We start from the raw sequence: 24530 nt of genomic DNA on the forward strand, positions 1-24530 counted from the left end.
AGAAAGGTTGAAGATCCTCAGACACGACAGATGCAAGAATATCGTGAGTTTTCTGAAAAAATCCAGGTCAGTTCTACTTTTATCTGATGTGAAATACTTCACAGTTAACAAGACTTTTAATCGAAGAAATGACCATTACATCTCAACTAAACCTGCTTAGGATGTCTCAGAACATATCAGCAGTGTAAGGCATTCAGAACATCCAAGTCAGATAATGGTTTCTGGACTGGTAGCACTCTGGATTTAAGCTTAACACTGTGGGATATCCTAATATATAAAAACAATTTGTACTTCCATAGGTTAAAGGCAGCTATCAAGACGCATCAGACAGTTTTTGTCCAAAATTGTGCACCTTGTCTTTCCTCAAAACGAACTCAAAACTGGCTCAGTAAGAACCTCAACTTCTGGCTCAAGGAAATGTTGCCTCCTAGCAATCAAGATTTAAATCCTATGAATTATTCACTCAGGTTTACTCATGCAACGCTTATGATAATCTGGCAAATGTTTATAAATTCAAGCTAACATGGTGCAGTAATTGCAATAACAAAATAACAAATATTAGTTTAAGTTTAGTAATGCCTTCTTTTTGGTTTGCGTATTCAGCAGGAGCATGTTTATTTATTGGTCAATTTATCTATTTTTATGTCTAAACAATCCATCTCCTTTTAAGTACTTTACTTAATTGTTGATGCACTTAATGTCAAGATTATTGCAGACTATTGCAGACATCACTTGAGGCCAAGAGTTTAAAGACTTCCAGAGCGAATGTAACTTCTTATCTTCTTCTATCTAAACAGTTATTTGTACACTACCAATACTTTGTTTTTATTTATGAAACTTTCTCAGTTTTTACAAATCGCGAAATCCATCCTGTTACTATGTATAATCGTTCAAAACTACTAAAACGTTCAATACCAATAAACTCAAGATTAATATCAATTGAGTTAGTGGCAATTTATATACACAAGTTACTGTTATTAACTTTAGATTCAATTAATTTGTTAGGTTTATATTGTTCAATCAATGAAGGCAGATAGTGGAATCTAACAGAAAATATCAATGTTCAAGTTTTTAAGTTTTTTTTCTCACTGTAGACATAATAAACTATTTTGAGGATAGTAAACTATTGTTACTAACTCAATAATAAAAAGAGGATAATAAACTAGATAAAGAGAGGATAATAAACTATTGTTGTTAACTCCAGTCTAGGAATAGTTGATTTACGGGAACCACTCCAGATTTAGAAGCAACGAGCGAGACAAAACAGTGTGATTCATTAACAATACATCTTCAGCTGTTTAACTGTTACTCTTTATACTCTTTAGCCGTTTTAAAATTTTTCGACCAGCGTATCTTGAAAGCTAGACAGACTTTCAGCTACATCTTTAAAAGAATCATAAGTGTTAATGCAGGCTTTCTAAAAAACTTTTTTTACAGAATTAATATTAGTCATGCAAACTAATGTTAGTCATGCAAAATAGACCTTCATTAGCAAGAGATTTTACACAAAAATATTCAAGTTTATACTCGATGAAATGCAATAAAGATGTTTAGATTTTAACGTGACAAAGTCACTAATAACACACGTTCAAAACTCAACAATCAAGTTCGAAAATCTCTGCGTTGGCCCCATTATAGGATTTTGAAAGTGATCCCTTTAGCTTAAAATGTTATAAATATCAAATTAACACAATACTTATCAGCTTTCAAAGTTCTTACTTTTAATAATTACAAGTTCTTGAATATATTTACACACAACACCATAAAACCGTAAATTCGGGCCTTGCTAAATACCGAATAAATTAGTTCCAGGAAGATCAAACATAAACTGAGATTAATCACTACCACATGCTAAGGAACTTAGACAAATCTTAACATCGATTAGTACATGCCACCATTACGTTAAATTACGAGAGAAGAATTACCACAAGATAAAGAATTACCACAAGATAAAGAAGGAGTAGACATGGAAAAAAGTTTCGCCAGTAAATTTATGGAAGACACTTTGGATTGTCGACTGAGAATAAAATTCCTGGTCCCTATGTGATAGGGAACCACAATCAAAACAGTTTCTTTTTTTAGACATTAAAAGTTTTAAAATCCAGGAAAAAAGTTGGGAGACCTCATAGGCCTTGAATTATTTTGCTTCAATCCTTCATCAAAAAGTTCACTCAAATGGTAAAAAACTAAACGCTGTCAATCTTTTTGCAACATTTCACGAATCATTATCTTTTCTTTTAACTTGCATAAATTAAAAACCTTACCAAAAACTCTAAAAGTGTTCAAATAGCCTTAGCTTCGTTAAAAGAATGTTTAGGCATATATAAGAGATCGTATAAGAGATCGACGTGGAACTTATTGTTTTACATCAAAGAGGCCGCAGAAATCAGCGATCCTATGGACCTGTAAGAGATGGACTTGCACGTTGCGTATTGTTACAAATCTTTTGTTTTAAACAACAAAAATTAAGTTATATTAAAGTCTGTCGGATTCGTCGAAAATTTTTGGAATCGTCTAACCAGTCATATCAACTTTTTTTTATTTATTCAAGATAACTGCAATAGAATCAGGTTTTAAGTTTAACTTTATATAGCTAGATATTCTTAATATTTTAAGAAATAAAGCTGATGATAATATAAAAATTGAGATCATTTACCTAACTACTTTAGTACATGTATAGCTAGAGATATAATAAATAATAGAAAATATCAACTAGTTTTGTAGCTACCTAGAGCATATTGGTTTCATGCCCAGGGAACTACTCCATCTACTATATTGCTGTAGACTTCTTGTTTATGAATATTATAGAATTTTTTATTTTTTTGTTTAACAACAGAAATATATACAGTTAAGGATAAATTACTTATACATAAAATGAACGTAGATATAATTAGGAAAAACATTATTTGTCACAGTTTTAAAGAATTTAGCAAAGTCAATTTATGGCAAACCGCAAGAAAAACTAAGTATTTTATTTTAACATAATTGATTTACCAGCTATATATAAACTAATTTTTATTTGACAAAAACAAACGGGTTATTATGTGCCTTTTATGACAAATTAAATAATATATGAAATATGAAAAACGAAAACAAGAAATATCTGGCCCCATTTTGCAAGATAACTATAAATTTAAATAACTTTTTAAAAGGTTTGGCTTTATTAAATGAGTTATAAAAAGCCTATTAGATAATACACCTTTAAAAAAATAATGCATAGTGGAATATATGTTATGAAGCTTATAGAGTAGTCGAGGCAAAAAATGGCGACATCGGAAAAAATACTAAAAAAATGCACAAAGTTATGCCTGGTGAATGAAGGACCAAGGAGTTGAATGAAACCAGACTTTGACAAAAAATTTTATTTAACCTTTCTTGTATATCGCTTTACTTTTTTTTAGTCATTTTAAAATTATCCTTACAGGTCTATTTTATTATTGACGGAACTTTGTTTACACGAAAAAAGTTCCCAAATTTACAAATGTTTATCTTGGAAAAATGATGAAAATCTGTTCGTGCCGACAACTAAATCCTGAACAGTCTTATCAAACAAATGCTATAAATGTTTAAACTTATAGTTTTTTTTTTAAAAGAAAATTTAGAATTTGTCGGAAACTCGCATGGCTCGCTGATTTCTGCAGCCACTTTGATATAAAACAATAGGTTGCACGTCCATCTCTTATAAGTCCATGGTTGACTTCAGGCAACATTGCGCATTAACGGAAAGTCTATTATATTAAATTAATCTAATAAACGACATCATTGTTGGTACTATTTTTTATTTACTTGGATGGATACTTATAAATTTTATGGTCAAAAACTAAAATCAGTTCTTCCTAGACCAATTTTGAATCCTGCAGTATCAGAGGAAAGTGGTTTATCTTCCGAGAGTGATGAATCAGTTGTTCTATTTGATAATAAATTAGATTGTTAACTTACTGATTCGGAACTAGAAATAAAGTTAGATGCTGATTTGGAACTAGAAACAGAGTTGGATGATTCATTTTTGGACCAACTTTTTCCAATAGCAGACACTGCTCCAATCCAAAAAACGAGTGCCATTGAAACCAAATTAAAGCCAAAAAAGTCTAAACCATTGGAATGGAAAATAAAAGAGCCGTGTAATATTTCTGTCAAAAAAATTCTTTTCACTGGGATTCCACCTCTTAGAATATTGCCTGTGCGGCAGTCAATAGAATATTTTTGAGATATTGTAAGCTACGATCTCATTACACGCATCGTAGAAGAATGTAGCATATACGCAGTCCAATTCGACACCAGTAAACCTCTTAATCTTTCATCAGAAGAGTTGGAAGTATTTATTGATATACCTTTTTAATGTCAATAGTAAAAATGCCTGGTACACGAGATTATTGGGACATATTTCTTCGATATGAGCGTATAGCAAATGTTATGAACATTTGACGATTCGAGCGTATCAAGAGGTTTTTGCACTGCAATAATAGTTTGAATATGTCAGAAAACTGTCCAGACAAACTTTTTAAAATTCGTCCTTTAATAGATGCTTAAAAGAATGTTTTAAATTATTTGTTCCAACTGAAATATTATGCATTAACGAACAAGTTGTACCTTTTAAAGGGAGATCTAGATTAAAGCAGTATAATCCTAAAAAGCCTAAAAAGTGGGGCTACAAGCTTTATATTCTGACAAATCCAGAAGGCCTTATTTATGCCTTTGAAATCCATACAGCCTCCATTTCTGCATAAACAGTTCAATCTGATCTTAAGGCCTTAGGAAATATTGTTATACAATTGCTACAAAATATTCCAAGACACAATGGACATAAATTGTTTATAGATAACTGGTGCACAGGTGTTGAATTAGCAACTGCATTATTCAACCAAGGAATTGCTTTAGTTGGGACTGTTCGCCCTAATAGGATCACTGACTGCAAAATGTCAACTGACAAAGATTTGAAAAATAAAGGAAGAGGTTCAGTTGGAATAAAAACATGCCAAAATAACGGGGTTGAGCTTCGTGCAATTAAAAGGTTTGATAATAGATCAGTTAATATACTTACTACTTATAAATCAGTAGTTACAACAACTCAAGTAAAAAGATGGGATAAAAAAGAAAAAAAAGAGGTTTTGGTTGATTGTCCCTCTGCAATCGTTACCTATAACAAATGCATGGGAAACGTCGATCTTTTAGATGGACTATTGAGCTACTATCGTATTCCTGTTCGTTCAAAAAAGTGGTATCATCAGCTAATCTGGCATTTTCTTGATGTTTCAGTAGTCCAAGCATGGATTTTGTATAGAAAAGCTTCAGCAAACGATAAAAAGAATGTCATTAAAATATTTCAAAATGTTAATTGCCGAATCATCGATTATGCAAGGGAAAAAGTCAATCAGAAAAGGACGACCTTCAACATCCGTTGATCTGAACTATAATGTGAAGAAAAAAAGAGGTCCTACAGCGCCAATTCCAAACAAACTCATTCGAAATGATGATTACGAACATTGGCCAGAGTTTATAAATAAGAAAGGAGATGTAGATATCCTGGTTGTAATGGTTTCCCTAAGATAAAGTTCTTCAAGTGTGATGTACGTCTCTGTTTTACGCCAACATTCAACTGTTTTAAAGCTTTTCATGAATCTTAAATTTTTAATGCATTTCTCTAAATAAAATGTAAAATCAGAAAGATAAAAGAAATCAGGGTTTTTCATGTAAAACACTATTATATCAGATTAAAAAAAAAAATTATTTTAGTACTTTATGCGTCCGTTGTAGCCTAAAAGCAGCAAACTCTAAATTCACCAAAAAAAAGTAAAACAGATGTTTTTTTAATTTCATCATTATACTAGGATCATAAGTAAATTAAAAAGTAAAAAAAGTATATTTTTTACACAACAAAAAATTAAAGTGGGCTAAATTTAGGAGGTTAAAATGAAAAAAAGTAGAAGGCCAGTTTGAAAATCGTATATACTGTCGGATGGACAAACTTTCTTAACATTTTTTAATTATTGCGCTATAAATTTAAGTAGTAAATCCGGCACAGGATAAATACTTTTGAGTTTTCTAAATCTTAATCTCTACTAAACCTCATATACTTGATTGTAGCTTCTTTTTATTAATAGATAGTAATTATGGTTAATAAATGCTGTGTTGTTGGTTGTGCCTCCAATTATTTAGGTGGTGAAGTAGTTTCAGTTTTTGGTTTTCCAAAAGATGATGATTTGAGAAAATTGTAAATAGAAATTTTTGGACTGTAAATAGAAATTTGTCACAAAATCATCTGTGATCTGTTTAAAACTATTTGAGAAAAAATTAATACATAAGGAGCATCAGCAAAACGATTTCGCTTGCTGTGTAACCTGAAGCTTTTTCCAACAATATACCCGGCTAGCATAGCAACTGCTTCTTTTCCAGTAATATCTGGACTAAGAAAATCACCAACTAAAAGAATATTTCAAGAAGATGAATATCAGAAATTTTTATCAAATGATATTATTGAAGATCATAATTTCCTTTCAGCAGCTGATTCACCAGCAGGATATTTATTTCCCAAATTTGATGATTGTGTCGTGTTCCATAAAATTCATCAAAATGAACTACACATACCTAAAGTTGCTGAATCTATTCGCATCAACAAATATTTACATGTCCAAACTTTTTTATAAAAATCTTCCAGTGTCCATACCACCTTGGTTCAGAGTAACCCACGAATGTATGTTAAAAAGAAGGAGTATGCTGGAAAACCTCAATTCAAATAAATTTTCTTCTATTCTTGAAGAACTCTAAAGTCACCAAATAAAAAAAAAATTAAATTTTTTCATCAAATATTCTTCAATTTGCCTTGATGTTGCAGTACAACATCACTGCAAACTTACTATTTACTGCTGAAGCAATTCCCACTGCCGTCTATATCACTTCTAGCCTTAAATCAGGTGAAATAGATTCTATGAAAGTTTTGAAGTTGTTAAATGAAAATGGGACCTAAAGATCTTATATTTTTTGATAAAACGTATTTACAAAAATGTGCTGAATATTCTGGTGGCAATGTCATTGTGATTAGTGAGGAAAATTATTCTGGTGGCAATGTTATTGTGATTAGTGAGGAAAATGAATGTTTTAAAAGCATTGTTTCTTTCATGATAGTTGGTTTGAAAGAAAATATCTCCTGTTCTGTCATAGCAATTCCAATTGTAAAATTGAACAGTGACTGGCTTAAGTCTGGAATTCTTAACCTGATTCAACTTTTAATAAAAAATTGTTTTAATGTTCGAGATGTTTGTGACAATCATGCTTCAAATGTTTCTTCTTTTACAAAATTACTTGATACAGAAGGTGAAAAAAAAGATGATAATACCGTCAAATGAGCGGTGGCAGATTCCTTGTCAGTTTGAAAGATGTTATCTACAGTGAGAGTATAATCCAAATAAAAAGTTTAATAAGAGAAGGAATTGACATTTTTGAAAATGATATCATTACTGATGAAGATATACAACATGTTAGATCCTTGATGGAGCAGATCAAAGAGATTTTGATAGTGTAACTTTATCGGATGATTCTCGTGAAGTTGCCATGGTATTGCTGGTTTTATTGCCAAAAAATTGATTAAAAAGTTTGGAGTATGCTGCAAATTGCTTTGTACTAAACATTTTCAACAGGAGCCCAGACAACTCCATCAGTACTGCTTTTAGAACATGTCTGTGACAGTTTTGCTATGCTAGATCATATTTTAGATGTTATTTATTAGTTTCAAATGCAACACCGTAAAGCAGCAAAGTTAGTTCTTAGCAGTAGAGAAAGGTATCAAATATTTTTATGTTCAAATCATCAAAATTATGGAAAAAAAATTATGCACACTGTTGTTTTAAATATTTAAAAAAAAAACAGAAAGAGAGTCAGGTATTCTATTATTGCAGATAACATTGTTGCATTTAAAAAAAGGTAGAGAAAAATGAAAATATTTTGTTTCATTTTTAATTAGTTTGTGTTGGAGTTTTTTTTATACTTTTGAAGCTTACTTTTGAGAATTTGTGTATTTTTATTTCATGCACAGTACTTGACAACTCCAAACTTTCTATTGCCAAATCTAGCCCATATCTTTCTTAAATCATTGCATTTTGGAAAACAAAAAACTGGGATTACTTCACAACAAATATAATTAGAGGTGCAACCATAGTTAAAAGCATTTAAAAACCATAATTACTGTTTTAATTTAAAAAGAAGTACAATTAAGTTGTTTAGTGAAGTTTAGCAGAGTTTAGATTTAGCAAGCCAACACAAAAACTTTTATCCTGTGCCAGATTTACTTACTTAAAATTTAAAGCGCGATAATTAAAATTATTTTCAGAAAGTTTGTCCATCCGACAGAATATACGATTTTCAAACTGACCTTTTTTTTTTTTCGATTTAAGCAGGAATAAAGGCAGTGTATTTAAATAAGCCATGTCCACTTTAACATTTTTATTTAAAAAATATATCTTAAATAATCTAAAATAATCAAAATTTCTTTGCTTTTTAAAGTTTCAGGAATGACACGACCCTTTACCAGCGTTGTTAGCCCAGCTGTATTTTAACCGATTTCTCTGAATACACATAAATCTAGGAGACAACTTAACCACCAAAGCTCCATATGCTGACATGTCAAATAAATAACATTTACAAAAGGCTTGAAAACTGTCTGGCCAGAATCTGAAGGCCATCATGTGAATTATTCACCAGAAAAGCAGCAAATTTCATCCGCGTTATTTTCAAAATAAAAGCAGTATTGATAATTCTGAAAAAACATTCCTTGGATCTCTTAGATCTGTTATTAGTAACTTTCTATATTTTCAATAACTTTCCATTTATTAAATATTCATGAAGCAATTTATGTTTTAAAAAGGATATTAGTGTCGCACCAGATAATTTCGAAGGTTCGCAATAAAACTTTACATAACATTATTGTTGTTTTCTTGATTGTTTTCTGAATGAAGATTGGAAAACAAATTGGTCTGGATGGGTTCATTTTTCTTGTGAGTGCTTGAAACGCACTGAAAAAAAAGATTTAAGTTTGAATAAATAACCTTTAAAAACGTTCAATCCTCGGCAAACGAGCCAGCCCGCTTTCCATATAAACAGGCCCTAAGTTACACTTTTCTGAAAATGTTACTAATCAGTGCGTTACTCTATTTCTTTACATGTTTATATTTAATTTACACATGAAGGAACACCGTCATTCGTGTGTAAATTAAATATAAACATATGAAGAAATACTGAAGCAAGTATATAATCAATCCTATTTTAAAAAGCGTTCAGATTTTCTTCTTTAAAGTATTGTTAAACTAGTCAATTTCGAAATGCAAAATGTCATCGAAATCTTTATTTTTAGCAAATATTTTTGCACCAAATTTTTGTGCAAAATGCTACAACTTAAGCATACAATAATGATAAAATGGTTGATAGATTTCTGAAGTTATATGTATGGTGTATTGGTTTGTTATAGCTACCGTGCACTTTGTGACGCCATTAAAAACAGCGATCGCACTTTCGCGTTTTAAAACATGATCAATTGGAAACTTTTTAAATAACGAACAAGAAACCTGTAAACAGTTGTTTTATGTCACCATTAACCATAAAAGCAAACAAAGCAAGTGAATAAATGATAACAAGAAACGAAAAAACAAATAATTATATGAAAATTGTATATTATATTGAAAAAATAAATGATAACTATTCTCATTTATGTAAATTAAAAGTTTTTATCTTTATTTGTGTGTAATTAAGCATATGACTTGGATTTGGATTGAAATATAAGGCCGGGTGAATAAAAATGAGCAATTGCTTTTACTCAGTAATTGGTCAGCTTTACGTGAATAAAAACTTCAACAACTTTTCTTAAGTTTTTATTCACGTAAAATTGAGCAATTACTGAGTAAATTGCTTACCTTTACGCGAATAAAAATATGAGAAAAACTGCTGAAGTTTTTATTCACGTAAAGCTGACCAATTACTGAGTAAAAGCAATTGCTCATTTTTATTCACCCGGCCTATATACTATAATTAAAGTTTACTTTATTTAAATGCCTGATTTTATAACATAATTGAGGTAGCAATTCATCATTAATTGGAGCATGATCTTGATGCCACATAATTAGCTGCATGATCCTTCTTTATGATCAATACGGAAGCCATCTCATTAAGCCTGGTGTTACGATAGTTGATGAACTCAAAAAAAAATTTCAAGTTTGCGGATAAGACATTGGCTGAAATCTGGTCTATTTTCTTAACCAACCAACTTCCTTTTGAATTAATAGTCCCAGAAAAAAATTGGAAACCACCTCCGACTCGTTGGAAACTAATAAGAGCTTGTGTTGAGCAGTTATAATACAATAAAGTAATCAGTAAGCAGAAGCTGTATTGGTTTCAGTTCTCCCACCGACTACTTCACGCTAAAAAAACAGTAATATTGGGATTTGAATGTGTCGCCTAGCCAAGTGAAGCAAATATTTAATTGAATGCATTTAATTCATGCAGTCAAAACTGCAGTTCTGTGCTCAGTTTTTTATATTTTTTATAGCATAAAAGCAAACCTTTTGCAAATCATCTTAACTTTACTTAACTAACTTTAGGATGACTAAACTCATTTTTTCTTTGGTATACTGTTCTTAAGCTGATCAAAACCTTTCTTGGTGGATTAAGTGTTTACCAAATCGTCATGCATACTAGATAAGTAGAGTCGAATTGATTCATGAAGTCTCTATTGATGACTTATTTGAGGATTCTATAACATGATATGATTATGAAGAATGTTTTTGCAATTGAATACTTCATTCATAATGAAACAACTTCGAATTAATTTTATTTGCAATAAAATGACTTTTTTTTTAATATTTTTTAATTTTAAGTGAAATCAACCGTTAAAAGTTCTGACTCGCGAACTTACAAAAAACAGAGGCAGGATTTATTGCACAAGTCGTTCAAAAACTTTTTGTTATTGATTTTTATGATTTTTATAAAATATTGAGGATTGTTTTGGGATTTTTTTCCGAAAAATTATTAAACTCTATTCCGAATGCTTCGAAAATTTGATAAAAGTATGAAGATTTTGTTTTACACAATTTATTTTTGTAAGTGCTGAGCTTCGGTTTCGTTATTTTGTGCTTTTTTTCGAAAAGCCATTGCATTGTGTGTCCAAAAATTTAAATTTCTTGATTTAAAAATTTAATTTAAATTAAGAAATTCAAATTAAATAGAAAACACATATGAAAAAATACTTAGCACAATAAAGTATTCATTACAGATCGATAAAAAAAAACTTAATACAGTTGTTTAAGTTAGTGCTTCTTCTTCCTCCTTGAAATTAAAAAAAAAAAATTATTTCTCTTTCATCTCTATTATAGAGCATAACACAGCAGTAGCTTTTGATAAAGATAAATGAGGATAAACTGCTGTATTGCTCTAACATTTCGTTACCTCCTTGTTAGAAAAAAAAACAAACACGGATGTTAAGAACAAATTTTCTATATTTTTAGGTTCGTCTTTACAAGAAATAGAAACTCTATTCGTAGATCGAGATTTTTTACATCTGTAATATTATCAGTATGAAAAAATAATCGTTCAGAGAATTCAAACGTTATAGGCATGCAAAAATAGATTCTTTATAATCCATAAAACAAACGATATTCCTTGGAATGATCTTTTTATCATAGTAATCATATTTAGGGACTGTGGATTTAAATACTTAACTTTAAGTGGCAGACTTGTAACAGTTCTACCTCCAAGTGCTTTAAAATGACTAAACTTGCTAATAACAACTTCAAAATGCTTAAGATGCTTTTTTGCTATTAATGATTATTTTAGTGATATCACTATCTTTTCATCTTCATTGAACTTTTCTTAACCTCATCATCAACTTCCCCTTATTTTTTAAGGCCTTCAGCAAATTTTTAACTTGCATTTATCTCTTTTTTCTTCAATTATAAAGCTTTATTGAATGATGCATAGGGCAGAGTTAGAGAACCTTAGAGCTTATAATTTCTACAGTTTTTGTGGACAACTTAATGTGTGTATTGTAAAGAAGAGCAATGCATTTTATATATTCACAGAAACAGTATCAAATTCAAGTAATGCCATATCATATCAGCACTACGCACTTTCACCATCTTTGTAGGCTCAAGCTTCAATTCCAAACTCAAATTGATATGCAAACTACACAATCAATTATATGGTCTTAAGTAATCCTGTCACAAACAAGATCCATACTGTAATTCATCATGTCCTCAATTTCGGCCCGAAGGAGAATAAGTATTTGTATCGATACAATATGATCTTGCCACAATTTCAAGTAAGTTCAAGATTTTCAACATCCAACCTTCAGTGGTTAGTGCAAAAGAAATAGTTTGTAATGTCATTCATGACTGCAAATGACTTTGAAATTATTTTTCTATTAAAGTGCAATAACATAAATTTTAGTTGGTAATTTTATACATCAAAAATCCTTTATTTTCATATTAGTTTTTACTTCAACACATGAAACATGTTCAAAAACAGAAAAAAATCGATAAGAATTAACAAAATTAATAAAATAAAATGGTCAAAAAAGTAAATATAAGAATATCATTTTTCCATAATAACAACGATAAAGAAAAATACAAATTTGGTTTTAAGTTAAAAATATCTTAGAATATTGTCCTTTAATGCATCTTTTAAATTATTCTTTTAAAAAGTTTGGTTTTAAATGGCGCCATATAACGCACGGTTATGCCTTTGGCGTTTTTAACGGCGCTGTTAAGTGCACTGTGTGATCAGGCCTCAATTCTAGAAAGATTGAGTGAATTTTGGAAATATACACTATTCGTCAATTTGAGAGTATAAATTCACACTTTTTACGAAAATATCATTATTATAAAATATTGTTATGTTTTTTTCAAATTGAGTTTTAAGCATTGTATATATTACAAAATTAATGAAGCACTGCTAAAATAAATTTTAAGAAAACTAGAGGTTTAGCCTTATATTAGGTCAAATAAGGTATTATAAAGAAAAACATCGTTTAGAAGAATGCAGTCTAATGAAAGTATAAATTAAATTTTTTCTAAGATATTTCATTAAAGGATAATATAGTGTAAAGATTGTTTTTGAATAATTTTTTTTTTTCCCTCCTTTTCAAACCTTTCGTCGAACACATTTTTAAAACTTAAGTCCGGACATATAGTGCCTCGCTAGACCCCTTTACGTTTTATACGAAACGTATGGGATATGATCTGTCTTCATCATTTTATTTAGAATTACCTAATTTTTTCATAGTTATTCTTATCCAGAAAATTATTTAGCCAGAACGTTTTTCAGCCGGTTTCACACTCACAAAGCATAAAATTTAGCACAATTTATAAATTATTACTAAATTATTTTTCATAACTTTTTGTGTTAACCCTCAACTACTCGCGTGCCGTGCAAAGAGGTGCAGTAATGAAGTACAAAAAGGCGTATGTTTTATATTTAAGTCTTCCTCTCTTCACTTCATGTTACAGCTGTACACGTGTTGTTATTGAACAATCTCAATCTATTATAACATAAAATTTAACGAATTGAATTTTGTGATATCGACAAATGCAACACAGGAAGTAAAGGCAGAAGAGTAAAGATAATTTTACATAAAATACGCTTAAATTTGTTTTGTTCTTGAATTATAACTTCACTGACGCCTGAGAGGCGCAAAGCGAGTTGTTAAAAATTAAAAAAATATACTCACTTCTCACTTATTGCTTATATTAGTTCAGGTACAATATTTTTGTATTTCGTGCTTTATATTTTAAACAGCGCCATCTAGGAGACTTCATCACTTTTTGAAATAATGTGATGCGTGAATCGATAGCCAATAAAGTTTTAGGAAACTACCTTGAAGCACGGGTTTCTAAATTGATTAGAAATATATCAAATGTATACTCAAAGTCAAAAAAAGGTCTAGCCGACGGAGGGTTAAGAATTACTTCACGAAGACATTTTGGCATGTATCGGACCAAACTTTACAAAGTTTCTGTAGGAATTTCATCCTATTGGTGTTGCATTTCAAAAATACTCAAACTTTTACGAGCAAGTTTTAGTATTTTGTTATCCAGTATTGACCGCACGATTTTAGCAACACTATCATTGAGATTTTCTTCCAAAATATTGTGCCAAAGCTGAAATTTCTAGTTTGTAAGTGACTTTGTGCTCAATCAAACGAGTTTCATGTAATTTATTACTGGCTTATGTCCTCCATCATAGAATGTTACTTGTGCCTACACATTTCATAGAGTTTTCTATCTCCTCCTCACAATGAAATAGCACACTTTTACTTACCTTTTCTTTCTTTAACTATCTTTTTAGTTTTGCAGAGATAGAAAAAAGTGTAATTGTGTATAGAAATACAAAATTTGTACTTTTATTTGATCGCTAATTTAGATAAAAGTGTTTTTATTTATGAAAAATATCTATTGGTATTTTTATCTAGCACAAATGTTGTACACAATAACTAAACAAAAGGACAGCAATATACTTTCAAAGTAAAACTTCAATAACCAATAAAACTGTAAACTTTAATATTATAAATTTATACTTTTAATTGACGAGTAGTGTATATACAGTGGTTTTTAAAAATATAGCCTCGTTAAGATTATTTCCTTTTTCTTTTCAAAACACCATAAAAGAGTAACCATATTTGATTTCATTGAATTATGCTTGAAACATTTAAAAATAGAACTGTTTGGTTTAGTATAGCATTCTGATGCAAGAGTATTTTACTAAAAAAAACATTTACATTTTAAAATGCATTTATGTAAACAATATTTCTTGAAAATAAAACTAAAGTCAGGCAAATATCTTTTACAGTTTTTTATTTTATGGTACTTTAAATAAGCTTTAAACGAAAAATCATAATTTCCTCTATCATTTTAAAAATCACTATTTATATGTAATTCTGGAAACGCATACATATTTACAGGCCAAACGCATACATATTTACGTTTTTAAAAGCCCAATAAAAGAAGTATGATAATTATAGATTTGGTGTTATAAAAGATTTCTAACAGACTTTCTAAATTATCAGAACTTACCAGCATATACTATATAGCAGGTGAAAGATATAAAAATTTTAGAAGGATGAAAAGGTAATTAACTTTTTGTCATATAGAGAATAATACTAGGCAAAGTTGTTACAGCAACTTTTAAATCTTTATTACCTGAGATTTGTAAAAAGCAGGTCTTTGCAATAGGTTTAAAGATGTTTTTTCTTCATCTAAAAAAATTTCAAAGTAAAATTAAAGATAACTTGAACTTATAAATTTGAACATAAATAATAGAAAATAAGACTAAACCTAAGGAATAATAGAATTAGAAAGCCGCACTTTTAAATCACAAAAACATAGCAAAAGTTTAGTTTTACCGCCCGATTTAAGTTCTGAAATATCCGCCCAATAATAAGGATCAATTTCCTCAAAATCAACACTTAAATTTGATTTATATGAGCTGTTGATATTGTTGAGTGGAAATCTCTAAGATAAAACCATAAAATAAATCATGTTTTGGTCTCAAAGTTTCAAAAAGTGATCAGTTTTTAAATTGAAAAAGAAGAAAATTGCTAAAGCCTACCTCATAAGTATTTCTAAAAAAAATAAAAAGAAATACAAAATATAAGAAATCTACAAAAATTAATAAAGAAATAAGATTGAATATTGTAGGAAAATTCTTGTCATTAAATAGCAGAGATACGGCCGAGGTTAAAGTTCTAAAACCTATGTCAAGGCCAAGAACTGTACTCTTAAGCCCGAAGCCAAGTCCAGCACCATATAAGACCGATGTCAAAGACTTTAGAATTTAAATTAGGACCATAACCAAGGCCAATACTCTGAGTATTATTGCTTATCTATTATTGATTGGTATATGATAACTTTATGATTGATATTTTATCACTATCATATACCCATCTTAATAATACTAAAAAGTCAAAAAAAACCTAGAAAACCCTGAAAACCTCATTTCAAAAGTGTTGTTTTTCTTGCTAACATAATGAAATTTGTTTTTAAAAAAAAAGTCTGATGTTTGTAAATCTGTAAATTAAAAAAAGATAAAATGTTCAAAACCAACATAAAATAATCTAATAATTTCACTTAAATAATGAAAAACTAAACAGAATTATGCAAATTTGTAATTGCATATTTAAGTACATGAATAATTATTTTGAACTTTAGAATGGTTAAGGTTAACACTGCAAGGCTAAGGTAGAGAATTTCACAGTGGCTAAGGGCTGAGCACTTGAGAGGATAAAGCCAGTACTTGAGGTTAAGACTAGCAAAAAATGTCAAGGTCTGCATGGTTCACATTCTTTATTTGAAAAGCTTCAGTAAAAATAAAGTAAAAATTTTCAACAAAAAACTAACCTTTTATATTGGCAAAACAAGCATACAAAGCAAAAAAGCATAAAAACAAACAACGGCACACCAACAGATAAACCAATAACAAAACTTTTAAAGTGAATCTTCACTGGTCCATATGTAATTTTATCCTAAACAGTTTAATTTGTTTATAAAGAAACTTAATTTTAATTTAAATATTGAAATGAATTTAAAACTATATTATATCAAGACAATAAACTACGTTCGAAAAATTATAAAACTTGAGAAAAATAAAAACAAATAAGTTTCAATAATTTAAGACCCAAAAGATTTTACAAAGCTTACAGCTGCAAATGAGCTGATGGAGGGGGTAGGTGTATATGGCATCAATGTTAAGGGTGGTGTATCTAAACAACAAAAAAAATGTGTGTGTATATGTGTGTGTGTGTGTGTCTAATATATATATATATATATATATATATATATATATATATATATATATATATATATATATATATATATATATATATATATATATATATATATATATAAGAGAAAATGAAAACAATGTTTAAAACAGTTTGCTACTGTGCATCAAAAAAAGTTTGTAATCATTATTATCATCTTGTTATAAATACACTAAATATGCAACACAAATACATCCAGTAATATTATATACCATTGTATTCTCCAGCCACTTTTATTGTGAGACATGATGAAACATCAGAACTGTAAGGTCTCTCACAAGTCAATGTGAACTTTATCAGCAATCCAAAATATAAGTTACTATTTGACCCTGAAAACTTTCAAATATACATATGCTATACATTATTATACAAGTAATTTTTTTTTATAAAAATGATAATTTATGTAGTTGTGCTTTTTTATTTACCCTCTTCATTGCTTACTTTCTTTGTTATCTAATTTCTTTGTTGTTTACTTTCTTCATTATCTACTTTCAATAATTTCTTCAATATCAAATTTCTTTTGACAACTTACTTTGTTAACTACTTTTAGTGGGGGATTTAACTAAGTTGTAAAAGTTCACCAGGAAAGTTGAAGAATTGTAAATTGCAGTAGGATGGGATCTAACCCTATATAATCCTATATAAAATATTACTGTTAACTGTTTTTAATACCATACAGAAACAAATTTCAAACTTTAACTATTTTACCTTTAACACAACTCCATCATCATTTAAACTCTGAGCGAAAAAGTCTCCATTTTTTCTTCCATTTGTAAATAAGTTCTTCCACAATATATTGTCCCAGTATACTGACTCATCACTTATTTTACAAGATGTAAATTTATTTCTTTCATAAGATCCATAATACATAATGTGACCAATAATATCATTATTTAGAGTATAAGCTTTCAACCCATAATAATTTGAACCTTCCATTGCCAGTGTACAATCTAAAGTACAGACTTAATTTATATACAAATGACCTCCTGTAATAAAAGGCTACCCAACATTTGCTGCTCCTCTCCTGCTAAACATACTTTGCAGATCACCCTTAAGCATTAGTGTTCTAATTATTTGGCTACCAAAAATTCTAATTATTTGACTAAAAGTCTAATAAATTTCCATTACTGATGTATAAATAAAAGAGATTGAAGTTAAGAAAGCTAATCAGAGAAACATAGAAACATAGTGAAAATAACTTGTATAGCATAATACTTTTCAATTCTACTTACTGAAATTACTGAAGTTCAAATCACCATAGCATCTATCATTAAAGAATGTTTCTTCCCAAGTACACTTACACTGATTGCAGCAACTATATTGATTGGAATATTGATTACAGTATGAAAAATGCTTAGTACAACTAGTACAATCACCAATTGAAAATTCATCACCAGAATTTGATCGCGTTACTTTTATTTTTTCTGATCCCTTCTTGATTGTAGATATAACTGCAGACACACAAAAAAATGTTACGACCTTTTGATACATCAGTGTAAATTTAGAAAGCTACTTTAGTTTGTTAAAAGGAAGAAACAATCCCATGTTAGTACACATATCTAGCTATATATATATGTAAATATATTTATAATATATATATATATATATATATATATATATATATATATATATATATATATATATATATATATATATATATATATATATATATATGTTAGGGCGACAAAAAAAAATCAAAGTGCTCGAAATTGAACTCTCAACCCTTTATTGTGTTCCTTTTAACTAAAAAATAAACTGTGCAAAATATTATTAGGATATTTTCATATCTAGGGGTTGCTCAATAAACTTGGTATTATCAAATTTAAGGGTCAACGTAAAATAAAAACGAATATACTTTTTTTTTATTATTACGAAGTTTTAATTATTTTATTCAAGTTTAGCATTATTTACATAACTTTAATCAATGTTTGATTCAGGTTGTTCACTTGTTTTTATTAATGTGTTTACAATTGTGGACTTTCGCATATCTGGAATTTGACGTTGATGTTCTTCCACAATTTGTAAAATATATTGCAATTGAGTTTCATCTTTTGTCAAGATTTTTGTGTAATCTGAAACGAGTTTCACTGCTCATTCAGCTGTGTCATTCACAACTTTCATAGAGTTAACAACTTTATGTGCATCCTGGTATTCGGTTATTGTACTCCACTTGTTTGGGCAATGTTCCTTCATAAATGTCCAATTTATTCCAAGCAATTCGAATAGATATTTTGATCTATTTGTTACAAAGTCATCTAAGTTCATGCTTACAATTTTATCCATTAATTCTTTACCTTCAAGCCTTTTTACCTGGGTTTTATTGGGTGGCTTTTCAAGCGAAATGAACATTTTTTCTTTATTTTGGTTATCAACATCGTTGCTGAAAAAAGAGAGACTCACAAGGTCTTCAGTTAAATACCAAAAATGTCCTGCAATGGCTTTTATGGCAGATTCAGCCACTTCTTTGTCAAATATTTTGAATTTATTCAATTTCCTAATCAGTGTCAGGTCATTGTGAGGAGCAGATAAAGAAATGGGAGCCCAAAGCCAATGTTCCATGTAAACCAATATTGAAAAAATTAAAAATCGTAGAAGATTCTTCTCTTCATTTTTTGTTAAATAAAATTGATGTTGAAACAAGTAGATTTTAAAAGAGTACAGTGCTTTTGCCATCCATCATGCTTGGTGCATAGCACCAGAAGAACGAAACCTTATTCCCCTTTGGCCTGGAGGAGTTTTTCCAAAAAATATGATTGCTAGTTTCAAAAATTCTTTGTAGTCATTGCGAAGTTGTTTTAATCCTTGCATCATATTCACAGCAAATTTTACAGCCGATGGTACAAGTGAACCATATACTTTGAGATCTGCATCAGTTAAGAGCCATGATTAAGAAAAATAAGTTTACTCCAGTGATCACAAAATCGTTGAAACAACTTAACCCCTGGACCAGAAGATGTTCCAAAACAAGTTTTATAAACATGGGATAAAATCACCTCATGAACATGGTGTCAACAGGCTGTGTATAATAAAGACTTTCCAATTAATTTTTCAAGCAAGGTACAAGCACCTGAATGAATACCTGTGTTGCTTGAAGTAGTATCCAAACAGAGTGCCACAATTCTGTCATATGAAATGTTCCAATCTTTTAAAACTTGTTCTGTTGCATAACTCATTTGTTCACCAGTGCCTCTATCCAGTTTTGGGACTGACAACAGTTTTTCTACATCATATCCTGTCACTAATATGGGCAGTCGATCCAATTTATTTCTGCTGTCAAATTAGATAACAATTTTCCATCCCAATGCACAGTTAATGGAACCTGTGGTTTGAACTCTAAAATAATTCTTTTTGCAACTTCTTTACGATTTTCAATACATGCACATCGAAGAGATTCATATGATGTAGAAAAATGTAAAATATTGGCACCTAACCCTTGACAAACTATAGACAAAACCAAGGAACCAGAGCGATTGGGAATTTTCAAACGATCAAGAGCTGAACAAAATGCTGGAGTAATCACTTTCTTTTTTCTGTTTTTTACTCTTTTTCAGTTTCTTTGCTGATTATCCTTTTGACCCTGAGAGGAGTCTGATTCTGTCAAAACTAGGTCTGTGACTGAACACATTCCTTCTTCTTTTCTTTTTAACTCTTTTGTTTCTTCATTTGCTTTCTTTCTGTCTAAAATACGCTGTTCTTGTTTAAATAATTCATAATCAACTGAATTCATATAGCCTTTTCTTCCTTCTCTTTGTAGTGTAAGAAAGATCTTGTCTTCTTCTATTGTCATTAGTTTTTAACCATCATGAGCAATATCAAATAGTTCTTCAATTTCTTGAGAAAAAGTTTCCACATTTCTTTGCTGAGTTTCTGTTTTTCTCCCTTTATTCTTTTTCAGCTTTCTGTATTTCTCAACAAGTTTTTCAACATGTGTTATAACATGATAACGTTGCTTTGTTGGAATTCTAGCTCTTTGCCAAAAGTCTAGAACCTGATCTGTCACAAGGCTTGCACTTTCTTTTACATTGTTATTTTTTTTTAAAGAAAAAGTAAGATTTTAAAAGTTGTCTTTTAGATGGCAACTTGTGCCCTATGATCACAGATGTAGCTTGACCAATACACCATAGTTCATTTTGACTTCTTGTCTCCATTTACAACAAATTAATTTTGAAAATATCTCTCTAATAATGTGTTTTAAAAAATTTATTTTGTATTTACAGGATGATGCAATAATTTTATCAGTAGTGTAATACTGATGCAGTAACTTAACTGGATGATGAAATAATACAGTGGGTGTTTTAAATGCCAGCCAACTTTATTTTATTTTTAACTTTTTAATTTTCTAAAAAAAAACAATGTGTATTATGCATGACTCAATAGATTAACAAATAATGAAATATTGATAGCATTCTCAACTTAATTAGTAAAATAGAAAAGATAAATGATAAATTATGAAGAATGTGGGTTCAAGTAGCCTTGCAAAATTAAAATATTGGATTGAGCAACCCATAAACATCAACAAATTGTGTCCAAAATTTCCCAGTATCATTTTTTCATTAAATGAAACCAAATAAAAGGTTGAGAGCATAAGAAAAAAAAAAATTTTTTTTCAATGGATTTATTTGTCACCCTAATGTATATATGTATGTATGTATGTATGTATATATGTATGTATGTATGTATGTATGTATGTATGTATGTATGTATGTATGTATGTATGTATGTATGTATGTATGTATGTATGTATGTATGTATGAGTGACGGAAATTTATTAACTTGTTTTTGTAGACCTATCACTGTGGACCTGAGTGACTGCCAGGTTGAGTTGTTTACCAGGTCTGATTTTTCTTTTTCAGTAGTTAGGTATACATTACTAGATATCATTCATGATACTTTAAACTTCTGAGGGGTTGGACAAAGTTTAAAAAATTTTATTATTTATCATTACTTTTTACTTAACACTTTGTTTTATTTACAAACACATTTTCTTAATTAAAAATAAGAAATTGAGAAAACTGAAAGTTTTCACAATCACCTGGAGATTGTTTTAAGTTTTTTCTAGTACATGTGTTGTTAAAAAATAAATAACACATGTATTATTACTTAAATTTAAATTTAATTGTAATGAACTTACTATATACTTATATTTAATCTTACATAGGATAAAATTTAATAAAAAATAAAAATGGACTTTACATATGAAGAATAGACTAAAAGAACATATAGGATGCTAAAATAATATCATCTATCATCAATTTTTTTTAGATTGAAAGATTTCATTTTAGAAGATCATCAAATATCAACCACATAGTAGATGAAATTGTTGCTTTAAATGATTCTACTTCTGAACATTTAAAGTCTTCCAGACTATGTTTTGCATGCTTTGGTTTTGTAGGTTAGAATTTTATTATTATCATTATTATCATTGTTTTATTTTTTCATTTTTATATTGCTTCGCAAAATAACATTGATTGAAAAAACCCAAATAATAGACATATTTTATTAATGTTTGTTGCCAGATATACTTAAGCAAAAGATGGAGGCTGAAAATATTTGTAGAGGACAGAAGTTTCAGCTGGTTCCTCAAGGTTCTCTTTCAAATACGGTGGTTGGGACTCCAGACAAGAAAAGTGACCGAATTGAGCTGAAGCAAGTGTCCTTTGGAACTGTTATGCAGTTGGTTAATTCTCTTGAGCTTTCAAAGAATCAAACCAAGAACTTTTGTTCCAAATGCAGAGCAAGTATGGGAACTTAAACCTGCATTGAAGGAAAGAAACAAATTTACATCTTGTAAAAAATTGAGGCTCCCTATACCTGTATAGATGAATTTTACACTACTAAAGAAGAAGAGTTCATGGATGGAGAATCTCTGGAAGCTTATTGTGCCTCTGAATTTACAAGAAGTAAAGTATTATATTGCATTGATCTTAAATGTGCAAATTCAGTTTTAATGAATTAGTAGTCATGCTGGGATGTACAGCTGTTTATACTGTAAGGGATCCTGCACTCTTGAGCCTGGTAACAAGAGAGCACTTAGGTCGTTGGATGAACACTGCAACAACATTACCCTTGATGGAAAGAAGTATAAAATGACACACTTCAAAAATGTTATAAATCCAAAACTTTTGTAAAAGAGGAAGATCCTGAAACTCTTCTTAAGGAGTTGGTTTCTGTTCCTGAGCTCCATGTTCTAATGGGAATAGTAAGTAAACTTGCAGTGCTTTAGCTTAGCATATGGCTTTTGTTTGAGATGTTGTTACACTCAAATTACACCATGTTTCAAGGATAACAAGGCGTAAGAATTAATGAAAACAATGCAAGTAAGTTGGTGGATGTACTTTAGAGAGATATTATAAATGATGGAAAGTATGACTTATTACCAATTGAAAACTGTCTTAGAAAGTTTAAACCCCTTCAAGCAGAACCATTTGGTATGGTAGTCGGGGGGATGACATCAAAACTGCTGTTCTGGAGTTTAAAAATTCCTATGCAGATTTGATTGAATATGTGCAGGACACAGTCGAGGGTATTGAGCTTACTGTTACATGGAAAGTTCAGATAGCAGTATGTCATATACTTCCTTTTCTCTATTCTACCAACTACGGCCAAGGAGTTAACTATGAGAAAACAGGAGAAACTATTCATCATGAGTTCAAAAAAACATGGAGTAGATACAAAAGAAGAATTAACCATAATGATTTTGCAAAGTGGCTAAAATCCAGTGTTGTTGAATTTGCATCAAAAAACATAAAATAGATCAAATATTATGATTTAATTTAATGTTTATAACTTAAAGTATATATTGTAAAGTATATTATTTTTAGCATTCAGACTCATAACATAACTAATTAAGATAAATTTTTCTTATTTTGTGCTTTAATTGTTATAGAATAAGTTATAGCTGATTTTTGAATTTTTTTGTTTTAAAAATTTTTTGAAAATTCCAACACGTCAGAAGTTCTAAATGCTATAAATGATGTCTACTAACATATACTCAACTACTGAAAAAGAAAAATTAGAGCTGGGGAACAACTCAACCTATAAATATATATATATATATATATATATATATATATATATATATATATATATATATATATATATATATATATATATATATATATATATATATATATATATATATATATATATATATATATATATATATATATATATATGTATGTATATATACATATATTTATACATATATATATATATATATATATATATATATATTTATATATATAAATATATAAATATATATATATATATATACTTGTTTTTTTATACCAATACAAATATAATATTTTATATATATATATATATATATATATATATATATATATATATATATATATATATATATATATATATATATATATATATTTGTTTTTTTATACCAATACAAGTATAATATTTGTATTATTGATTTTTCTCTGTGTTCTAATCCGAAGTAGGCAATCCAAATTATTTTATTTATATTTATACAATTGCACATACAACTTTTAAATTTTATTAGATATGAAAACAAATTAAAATACAGGCTATTTACCAGAGCAGCCGACATGGTTTTATGATTAGTGAACGTGATTGATGGACATCGAACTCTACGCCAGATCACTTTCTCTTTCATTTTTATCGCATTATTTTCGTTGACGAATTTTTAGGATCTATAAAACAAGAACCGTATTTATTTTTAATTGTATCAGCCTTCTCTATTTAAAAATCTCATCAACAAAAG

At 29.2% G+C, this 24530-nt stretch overlaps 1 protein-coding gene and 2 pseudogenes across 13 annotated transcripts; 2 read left to right on the forward strand and 1 right to left on the reverse strand.

Moving 5' to 3' along the window:
- Positions 1-5536: 5536 nt before the first annotated feature.
- On the reverse strand, positions 5537-24461 carry LOC145195096 (uncharacterized). Of its 13 annotated transcripts, none has more exons than XM_090095716.1 (10): positions 24342-24454; positions 18025-18107; positions 17501-17742; positions 17005-17128; positions 16671-16732; positions 16371-16495; positions 15583-15595; positions 15377-15485; positions 15174-15229; positions 8422-9005 (listed from the first exon to the last, which is right to left on the reverse strand). In XM_090095716.1, the coding sequence occupies exons 3-10, from the start codon at positions 17726-17728 to the stop codon at positions 8904-8906; spliced, it is 819 nt and encodes a 272-aa protein (XP_089951842.1). In that variant the 5' UTR covers positions 17729-17742; positions 18025-18107; positions 24342-24454; the 3' UTR covers positions 8422-8903. The 13 variants fall into 13 exon arrangements, 9 of the variants coding, with proteins under 9 accessions (XP_089951838.1, XP_089951842.1, XP_089951834.1 ...); XM_090095708.1 differs by having other exon boundaries at positions 18025-18304; positions 24342-24405; XR_016454930.1 differs by lacking the exons at positions 8422-9005; positions 15583-15595 and adding exons at positions 13100-13516; positions 13706-13867 and having other exon boundaries at positions 16367-16495; positions 18025-18243; positions 24342-24461.
- On the forward strand, positions 21248-22748 carry LOC149885332 (uncharacterized; annotated as a pseudogene).
- On the forward strand, positions 22879-23545 carry LOC149885333 (uncharacterized; annotated as a pseudogene).
- Positions 24462-24530: the final 69 nt, after the last annotated feature.

Source organism: Hydra viridissima, unplaced genomic scaffold, assembly GCF_058129835.1.
Source record: "Hydra viridissima isolate aposymbiotic clone 2 unplaced genomic scaffold, HvirCarnegie_v1 scaffold_8, whole genome shotgun sequence".
Classification (NCBI taxonomy): Eukaryota; Metazoa; Cnidaria; class Hydrozoa; order Anthoathecata; family Hydridae; genus Hydra; species Hydra viridissima.